This window comes from Mesoplodon bidens (genome assembly GCF_964165515.1).
Source record: "Mesoplodon bidens genome assembly, chromosome: 14".
NCBI classification, from domain to species: Eukaryota; Metazoa; Chordata; class Mammalia; order Artiodactyla; family Ziphiidae; genus Mesoplodon; species Mesoplodon bidens.
The window spans coordinates 9,199,386-9,209,144 of record NC_138170.1 but is presented as its reverse complement, the minus strand read 5'-3'; the positions used below and the strand labels follow the sequence as shown (position 1 = coordinate 9,209,144).

The 9,759-nt window shown below is 49.1% G+C and overlaps 1 protein-coding gene across 18 annotated transcripts in view; it reads left to right on the top strand.

The window, feature by feature from the left end:
* Positions 1 to 1,099: 1,099 nt before the first annotated feature.
* TRABD2A (TraB domain containing 2A) overlaps positions 1,100 to 9,759 on the top strand; it is a 56,753-nt gene continuing 48,093 nt past the window's right edge. For 6 of the 18 annotated variants that reach the window (XR_014017516.1, XR_014017517.1, XM_081255043.1 and 3 more), the window contains exon 1: positions 1,610 to 1,996. Coding sequence is in view for 15 of the 18 variants with exons in the window: in XM_081255043.1 (XP_081111169.1) it covers positions 1,889 to 1,996 (108 nt within the window). In the remaining 3 variants the exon portion in view is untranslated. Of the gene's footprint in view, positions 1,448 to 1,609; positions 1,997 to 2,549; positions 3,439 to 9,759 lie in introns of those variants that run through there. The other 12 variants (XM_081255040.1, XM_081255044.1, XM_081255047.1 and 9 more) reach the window with 6 other exon arrangements.

The window sequence follows — 9,759 nt, the reverse complement described above, 5'->3', positions numbered from 1 at the left end:
ACGTTCAAAGAAAAAAAAATCAGCAGGGAAATTAGCAAGTACTCCCAACAGAATACTAATGAAAATAAATCTTTTCAAAATCTGTGTGATGCAGCTAAAGCAGTGCTTTGAGGGAAATTTATAGTTGTAAATATTTATATTAGAAAAGAAGAAAGTTTAAAAGTCAGTGATCTAAGGTTCCACCTTAAGAAGCTAGAAAAAGAAGAGCAGAGTAAATCCAAAGTAAGTAGAAGGAAGGAAATAATAAAGGTGAGAGTAGAAATCAAAGGAACAGAAAAGAGACAGTAAGAAGACTGACAAGTTCAGCCATGTTTTCTGACACATTATTCCTCCCCCTCTTCCCTCTAGCCACAGCTGACTGGATGAGAATTCATTTGGAGTGGGGGAAAGAGTATGAAATAATAGTTCATTACTTCCTTTTGAGTTCTTGATGCTTGTATCTCACAACCAGAGAGAACCTGTTTTGCCAGTAGGTGGCAGCGCTGGCACCTTGAAAACCCGGACAGGCTGCCTTCTGGGTCGGCTGGGGACCAATGATTGCCGCCGGGCTGAAAGGAAGGAGTCATTTCAAGACAGGAGGGAGAGTCAACTCCAGAAAGCAAATCCTCACTCGAATTTAGAACAGGGAAAAGTTTGAGATCTCTCTCTCAATCCCCCCCTCCCTCCTTCTCTCTCTCTCTCTCTCTCTCACACACACACACACACACACACACACACACACATCTGGAAAACCTGAATGAAAGCTGGAAAAACTTGCCTTTTAAAAACCTGGGGTTCTGAACTGGAAGTACTGCTGATGGGCACCAGAGGCTCAGAAAACTCCTCCCACTGTGAGCAAATAGCCGCCCACCCACCCACCACCGAGATTCTCCAAAGTTTACATCAGATTCCCCAAATGGACGGGGATTTAAAAACAATTAAGATACCCTGCCTATGAAATGTTCCGTTAAACACCACTCAGAAGTTAATCGGGCAGGAGTCTGGGCTGTACAGGGAGGTGGTGGAGTGCACCCAGGCCTTGGGTGGGAGGTGGGAGAGGCCGAGCACACCCAGTTGCTTTTATAACTTTTTCTTCCTGAAGGGTCATTGCTGTAAAAACCTCTTGGGGAGTTTAGAGCGGAAAGAGAGCGACCACTCTTTGCAGACCTAGTATGTGCGTCCTAAACGTCGTCATTTAATCTTTGCAGTAATCCTTCAAGTTCACTGTTAATCCTTCCTATTACTCTCCCAAATCCCTTAAGAGGGCACTTAGTGGACTGCCGGCTTTCGTGGTTCCGGGTTTTAACTGAATGCACACACTGACTAGTCCCCTCTTTTACAGACAAAACTTCCCTGCGATTGCCTTTGTTTACATGAACTTGCCTTTAAAAATAGCCTTTCATTTATTTCTTTGGTCTATTTCTTTCCATCAAGAGCCACCCTCAGAATTGGCAGCGTGAACGCAGACGTAAGGGCAGGAGCTAGTATGATTTTCGGCTGAATTTAGAAGACAGTCCTGGAGCCTCACTTTTCCCTTCTGGCTCACGGGGTGGCCGGCGGCCTGGGCAGGGTTTGGGCGGGAGAACCGGGGCCGCGGATCCCGCGGCTGCCTCCGCGCGGGGCAGATGGGCGGCGGAGGGGTTGGGCGGGGTCGGGGTTCTGCCTCACTTGGCCGCCGCCTCGGGGCTTGGGGGTGAGCCCCGCCCGGAGGCGGTCGAGCTAACCGCGGAGGGAGCGGGCGAGAGGCGCGGGGAAGTGGGCGAGCGCCCTCGGCCCCTGGAGCCCGGCGCGCCATGGCGGGCGCCGGGCGAGTACGGAGCCCCGCGGCCGCCGGCTAGCCGAGCCGGGAGGCCACTGTTGGGTCCCTCCTTCCCTCTGCGCCCCAGGCCTCGGAGCCACCGAGAGGAGGATGAGTCCCTGGAGCTGGTTCCTGCTGCCGACCCTCTGCCTGCTGCCCGCGATCGCAGCCCCTCCGCGCGGCGCGCCCGCCTCCTCCAACTGCAAGCTCAAGGCCCAAGTAAGGCGCGCAGCGGGCGCGGGCGCGGCGGCCTCCCGGCACCTCCTGGGGGTGGTTACCTTCCCAACCGCACTGAGCCCCGTGCTCTCGGACCCCGAGCCGACTCAGCGGGCGGGGCTCCCACCTTGCACGGCGGCGCCTCCTAGCTCGCGCTTCCCGCCCAGCCCCCGGGTTCCCCTTTCCGGCGGGGGCGCAGAACTCCGGCCACACGAGACCCTGTCCCCCGGCCCTCGCCATTCGTCAGCCGAAGGGAGTCCCGGGCCGGGTCTCCCGGGTCTCGCCAGCCTGCTTCGCTGGCGTTTGAGGGATGAATCCGCGAAGACCCAGTGGGCCCGGGACTTGGGCACATTTACTTTGAAGTTTGTTCTGCCTGCTCGTCCCTAGCGTTTCATTTCTTCTCGTTTCGAAATGGTAATAGCCCCCAGCAGCTGCTTGATTTAACCTTCGTCTATTCAGTGCCTGAGTTAGGAGGAATGTGGGGGAAGCTGAAGCCATCCCCCTTGTTTTACTGATATGGGAAACTGAGGCTCAGAGAGGGACTTTTGTGCTCCAGGTTACAGAGCGCGTTGGTGGAGAGACCAGGTCTGACAGCCTAGCGTTCACACGCCCGGCGCCTCCTTAGATCTTCGCATCAGCGTTTTGGGGTGAGGGGAGCCGAGGTGAGAGAGCCCCAGTGACCTGCCCGTGTCCACCCCGCCCTATAGGAGCAGAAGCCGAACGGAAACCCGGCAGGTCTGGCGTCCCCGGGGCTGAACCTCTTTCGAGAAGAGCGTTTCCATTTCCTTATCAATTTTCCTACGCTCGGAATTTTCTGCAGGTCTGAAGCCCCTCTCTTCTGAGCTCCGTGGAAGTTGACTTTTGCGAGTTTACATCTCTGTGGATCCCTGGCGCTGGGGAAGGTGATCGTAGACTGAGCGCCCTCGGACGCCGGGTGCCGGAGTTCAGGGTCTGCCCACTTTCGGTGACACCTGCGCAGCATCCGGGGCCGCGTCCACTTCCCTCCGTGATTTTATTCATCGTCTTAACCACAGCAAGGGAGAAGGTGACCTCATTGAGCCGTTCCTGGCGCACAGGGCTGCCCGGGAAGCTGCACTGTGTTCCTAGGGCGCCCTGGGCTGCGGACGCGCGGAGGTCGAAGAGGGAAATCCTCACCAGGGATCGTTCCAAACTCTGCTGCGGTGTGGCAGCTGCGGGCTTGTTATACAAGGCAGAAGTCCGTCCTTTAATATGAAAGCAGAGTGCCTTGCACTTTTGCGAATCTATTACCAACTCGTAATAATATTATTGAGTGGGTCTTGATAAGGTCTCTGTTTCTCCCTTCTGTTGAATCTGTCTTCGTGGGTCTTTTAATCTGTCGGTTCTCATACTTTTTGGTCTCATAGTAAAACACTTGTGTGGGTTAACGGAAATATTAATAAAACGCAAGAATACACAAGCACACATGCCATTGACTGTCGGAGGGTGATGTTATCTAGAGACTTGTAGCCTCTAGAAAATTCTGTTTGTACACTTGTGAGAGAATGAAAGAGGAAAATATCTTTGTATTATTATGAAAATAGCTCTGATCTTACAGACTGCTTGAAAGGGACTTGGGGACATTCACAAGTCCCTGGACCACACTTTGAGAATCAATGTTCTATTCTGTGAGCAAACTGCCTTGTCCTGTGTGGAGGTCAGAAGGTCAGTCAGTGGCAGGGCTGTCTGCTTGATCTGCAGGCTGTAGAGGGCACTGTGGGTGGGTCCCCTAGGGGGTTGGGGTGTTGAGATTGTAGAGGGAGGCTGTGGAATCCAGCCTCCCATCCGGTGTGGCAGCTTCCTGTAGCTTTCTGGAAGGACTGTGGCTTGATAGCTGGCTTGGTTTTCAACTTTCGTCAATCATTAGAGAGGTCTTCTGAGCCAAAGTCCGCCACAGACAAGGCAGGCTTTACCCGGAGCAACACACAGGTTGAGTCTGTTCCTTATCAACACTCAAACACAACTCTGGAGAGTTCTTACCATTCCTGCTAGCGTTGTTTCACATTTGCTGTTTCTTCACCCAGATATCCACATGCTTGCTCCCATACTTCCATCTGGGCTTTGCTCAGATTCTCCCAGTGAGACCCTTCCCGATTACCTATTAAAGATTATGTCACCCCCCTATTCCCCGGCCACCCTGCCGTCCTATCTGCTTTTCCGACTTTATTTTCCTGTGTAGCACTTAACCACCATCTGATAAAAATGTTTGTTCATTGCCCCCCCCCCCCCAATCTTCATAAGCGTAGGAATTTTTGTTTGCTGCTGCATCCCCAGTGCATACAAGAGTGCCGGGCCATAGTAGATGCTAAATAGATATTTGTCGAATGAAAAGGGCAAACTAAAGCCAACTTACTTTAATATCATTCCAGCTGGTCTGCTGAAGGGTCCTCTTGGAAAAGAGCAGTTATCTCAGGTCCAGGAGCTGGATGGGAAGAGCTGAGGGGGCCCGTGGCTTAGGGATTTAGCCCACATTATACAAGCTGTCATTGTGCTACTTTGTTTCATTGTATGGATTACACATGTGTGTTAAAATCTCCGGTGAGGTGATTCAGTCCGCAGAACTTGGTGTGTCTCTGTCATCCATGGACATGCCTTCTTCTTTTAAAAGAAACCTGTTACGGTGTTAAGTTTTTTTTTTTCCTTTGAAATTATCAGAATGTTAAGATACATGGCTCCTTCTAGTAGCATGTAGGGGCCACAATTACAGTGAAAGGGGGGTGGTAGAGCCATTTTGTTTTTCTTTTATGGAGACAAATAGCCCTTCTCCTGAGGGTGTCGGTGTGAGGCAAGGGCAGCTGCACCCCTAAGATCAGTGCAGCAGCCTAGGCGCTCACCTGTGGGCAAAGGCAAGGTAAGAGCTCCCTGATCAGAAGCCCTGAAGACTCGCCTTTCAGAAGGGCCTGGTAGAGAGGTGTCAGTAGCCAGAGTGGGAGACAGGGTGCCCTCCTGGGTCAGAACAGAACTCCATGTCTTGAAGAAGCTTCACAAGATAAGGATCGTTTCTTTCTTTCTTTTTTTTTTTTTTTGCAGTATGCGGGCCTCTCACTGTTGTGGCCTCTCCCGTTGCGGAGCACAGGCTCCAGATGCGCAAGCTCAGCGGCCATGGCTCACAGGCCCAGCCGCTCCGCGGCATGTGGGATCTTCCCGGACCGGGGCATGAACCTGTGTCCCCGGCATCGGCAGGCGGACTCTCAACCACTGCGCCACGAGGGAAGCTCAAGGATTATTTCTTTAAAACCACTTTAAAACCCCTGGCTTTAAAAAAAAAAAAAGTGGAAAAGCCCCCCACCCCCCAAGCTGTGTTATCCCAAAAAGAGAGAACGGGAAAGGATGGCCCCCTGAGGAGTTAAAGATGTCAGTGTGGGTTCATCTGGGTAGGTCACTGAGGCCCAAGACGGGGAGCTGGACAGAGCCTCTCTAGATGTGGAGTCAGGTGGTCCTCCCGGGCGATGGTGCACCTAGCAGAGTATGAACTGAAAAAGATGTAAGTCTGAATCGCGAGGGATGTCTGTTGCATGCTAAGGCCGCCTGAGACGGTGTTTAAAACCTGGGGCTCAGGAGCCAGCCTGCCTGGCTTCAAGTCCTGGATCCACTACTTAGCAGCTATGAGACCTTCTGTAGCATAATAAACCTCTCAAGGCCTCCATGTCTCCGTCTGGAAACAGCCAGTGTCTTACTTAGGTGTGTATCCTTCCTCTTCCTCTCTTCCCCATCTCTCCTATGTGGGCACCGGGCAGGCGTTCACCCCCACCATGCCGCGAAAACCGTTCTTGTCTGGGTCACCAGCGACCTCCGTGTCGCTCTATCCAGAGGTCAGTTGTCCAGATCCTCGACTTATTTAGTCTATCAACCACACCCAACCCACTGGCTTACCGTCTCCTCCCCGAAGCTCTTCCTTCAGTGGGCTTCCTGCTCTTCTGATTTTCCCTGCTACCTTGCTGGCCACTTCTCTTTTTCTAGCTTCTCTTCTTTCCCTGGACTTCACAAGGTTGGACCATTTCTAGACCCATTCTCTCCTGTTTGTACTTAGTCCCTTGGAGATCTCATCTAGTCCTATGGCTTTAAATAACATCGAAATGATGACAACACCCTCTTTTTCATCTGGGGCCCAGATCTCTCCCAGACTCCAAACTCATGCATCCGCTGATCCACTCGACCTCCCCACTTGGATGTCTGCTTGACATTTCAGCTCAGCGGGACCAGCACCAAACTTCTGACCTTCCCTCGAATCCTGTTCCACCCCATCTTCTCCATCTGGGTTGATGGTAACTTCATCCTTTTAATTAACCGATTCGTCAGCAAATCCTGTTGGCTCTTGCTTCCAGAATACAGGCAGAATCTCATCTCTGATCACTTCTCATCAAGTCTGTCACTACTGCTCTGTTCTCTCACTTGGGTCATTTCAGTAACTTCCTAACTGACCTTCTTTCATCTGCCCTCATCTCTCAGTAGTCTGTTCATCACAGCTGCCAGAGTGATCCTGTCAACACATTAACTCAGCTCGTTTCACTTCTCATTAAAAACCTGCACAAGCTTCCATCCTACTCAGCATAAAATCCTCCACCCTTCCAGGAGCTCGGGGGCCCTGTGCGGCCAGGCTTTGTTGACCTCTCTGACCTTTGCCTCCTGCCTGCCTCTTGAGCTGTCCAGCTGCAGTCATGCTGGCCTCTTTCCTGCTCCTCCAACACATTGAGAGCCTTTCTGCTCCAGGGTCTTTGCACTTGCTGTTACCTCCTCTTGGAGGGATTGCTCTTCTCCCAGATAGTCCTGTACTTTGACCTCTTACCTCCTTCATGGCAAGGCTTAAATGACCTACTGGACATTCAGGGACTTCCCTGGTCACCCTATTTAAGACAACATCCCTCCTCCACCAGTACTTCCTGTTCCCCTTCTGCTTCTGTGTTCTCCTCAGCAGTTACCATTAACATACCGGAGGCAGAGACCATACTTCATTCACTGCTGTATTCCTAGTGCCTCATGCCTGGAGTCGTGCCTGGTGCTTGGTGGGCATAGCATTGATAGGTGGGAAAGAAATGAGTGTTGAAAAAATGCAGCGGAACCATCCATGTGCAACGCTTGGATGGTGCCTGGCACACAGCGAACAGTCAATATCAGCCAGCTGCTTTCAGCATCATTACTGTCAGTGCATGGCTAGATGCCAGAACATGAGTACTGTTTTTTAAAAAACCTGAGCAGACACTTCCCTGGTGGCACAGTGGTTAAGACTCCATGCTCTCAATGCAGGGGGCCCGGGTTCACTCCCTCGTCAGGGAACTAGATCCCACATGTGTGCCACAACTAAGAGTTCTCATGCCACAACTAAGGAGCCATTGAGCCGAAACTAAGGAGCCTGCGACCTGCAACTAAGACCTGGTGCAGCCAAATAAATAAGTATTTAAAAAAATCATCAACCAAGAAATGTTCTTAGAAAAATATTATATATAAAAAAAACCTGAGCAGTTTTCAGTGAAAAGATCACACAATAACCCTATTTCTAGAGTCATACTGGTTGAAAAGACAACAATAAAATAAATAAGAAACTGAGAATGGATACATGTAATTGAACAGACTTTGTTCCTGAAGAGAAGTGTAGGCATTTTGAGGTAGGATGGGACATTAGGGACATTAAGTGTGTTGGGTGAAAACAAAGCAAAGCCAAACCAAAATGAAGCACCCCCTCACCACTCCCCACCAACCCCACGCTATGATTCCTGCAGTATGGGTTTGGTTTTTCTTGGAATATATTTGTTTACTATCATGGTCTCCTGATAGATGACAATGAATCAGGTGCCCATGTGTTTAATAATAATATTTCAACCATTTGCCATGTCTCCAGTTGGAAACTGTGTAGAAATCCTTTGGTAGATTGTGTGGAGCTTGTGTAACCAGATGTATAGGTCAGTGGTCTCCAATCATATCATCATCCAGGACCCCTTTGATCACCAACTCTTCCCACTACAATGAACAAATAAAACAAACTAAACCTATGCTTGGAAGCCCACCTCTAGCAAACCAGTTGCATTTAAAGGTAATTATTCTGTTACCCATTTAAAATTAACCAAAGCCATAACTGTCAACCTCAGCTTTTGATTACTGTCTAACCAGTGTTTTTCTACCAGCTTGATCTCATTTTAACCAACACTGAGACATTTGATTGCTTAATTAGACTTTGGCAACCATTTTTTGGTAGACCACAGTTTCCATGTGCTTTTTGAAGTAGTATTTAAATAACCCTGGGGACTCTCATTACTCCCTAAGAGGATGCCTGAGGACTGGCTGGAGACCCTGTACACCATTCGTCTCTTAATGCTAATTCAATCGTTAACAGGTTTTAAAAATTATTTAAAAAATGTATTCTTTCTCTCATTTGTTCAGTCGTTTAACTTTTACTTGTCTAACTTGTTTATTACCATTACTTATGATAGGGGTTATTATCTGACTTTCACCACCTGAGTTCCATCCCTGGTTGGGGAACTAAGATCCCCCAAGCCATGTAGCACGGCAAAAATAAATAAATAAATAAATAAAAATAAATCTCAGTGGGGTGGCCGAGACAGAAGCAGAATTGAGCATAATTAGTGCATTCTTGAAAAGCTGGGTGTGTGAGCAGAACTATAATTTGAATACTTTAAAAAACAAGGTCACAGGCTGGAGGCTAATGAGATAAGCTCCGTCTGGTGTGCATGGTGTTTTGAGAAAATTGAGGTCTCATTTCCCAATTGGAAGACTTTATTTAATATCAGGATTTCTAATTTCTTTGGAAAAGTCCCTTCTGGGGCACCAGGCCTGTTCCCCTGTGGCCAGCACTAATGAGGCTGCTTAGCGAATGTCCTTTGTGGAGAGTTGTGGGCTTGTTGGCCCCTGACCTCCCCCTGCTGTTATGTCACCCCAGCCCACGTGTTTCCCTGCCTCTGCTCTCCTCTGAGTGGTCCCATGGTATTTTTGTGAAGGTGACAGGGGGACAGGTGGTGAAGAGCAGGCTGAAGAGAGTAGGGCCCCTGCTTTAGCCACCTCCACCCTCATGGGTCTTATATTTTGAGATTCTGTGTAATATTTCATTTGAGACCAGGTTGCTGCTGCTGAAGCAATGACACAGAAGTGAAAATATAGTTGACCCTCATTATTTGTAGATTTCATGTTTGTGAATTTGCCAACTTGCTAAAATTGTTAACCCCAAGCTTGTGGTGCTTTCACTTTCACGTGCGGATGTGCCCAGAACTGCGAAAAAGTTGAGAGGCCGGATGCACAGGCACCCAGCGGAGGCTGAATAAGTCAGTGCTCTGGTTTGTCTTTTCACCCCTCGAACTAGAAACAAGTAAACAAGTGTACTTTTTGTAGTTTACTTAGTGCCACGTTTTTTGTTTTTTTTTTTGCATTTTTGTGCTTCTTGGAGGTGATTTTACTGTTTAAAATGAATGAAGTGCTGTCTAGTGTTCCTGAGCACAGGAGGGCAGTGATGTGCCTTAGGGAGAAAATACATGAGTTAGATGAGCTTCATGCAGGCATGAGTTATGGTGTTGTTGGCTATGAGTTCAATGTTCACGAGTCAACAAAATATACTAAAGAAGGTGCTTTTCAACAGAAGCACACATAAAACATAAAACAAGGTTATGTATTGCTCTGTTGACTAAAACGTCGTGACCAGAGGCTCGTAGGAACCTAACCCTGTGTTTCCCCTAGGAGCAGTGGTTCAGTATCTGGTAATTCAGTGTTCACAGTGACTTTATAGAACATAACTATGATACATA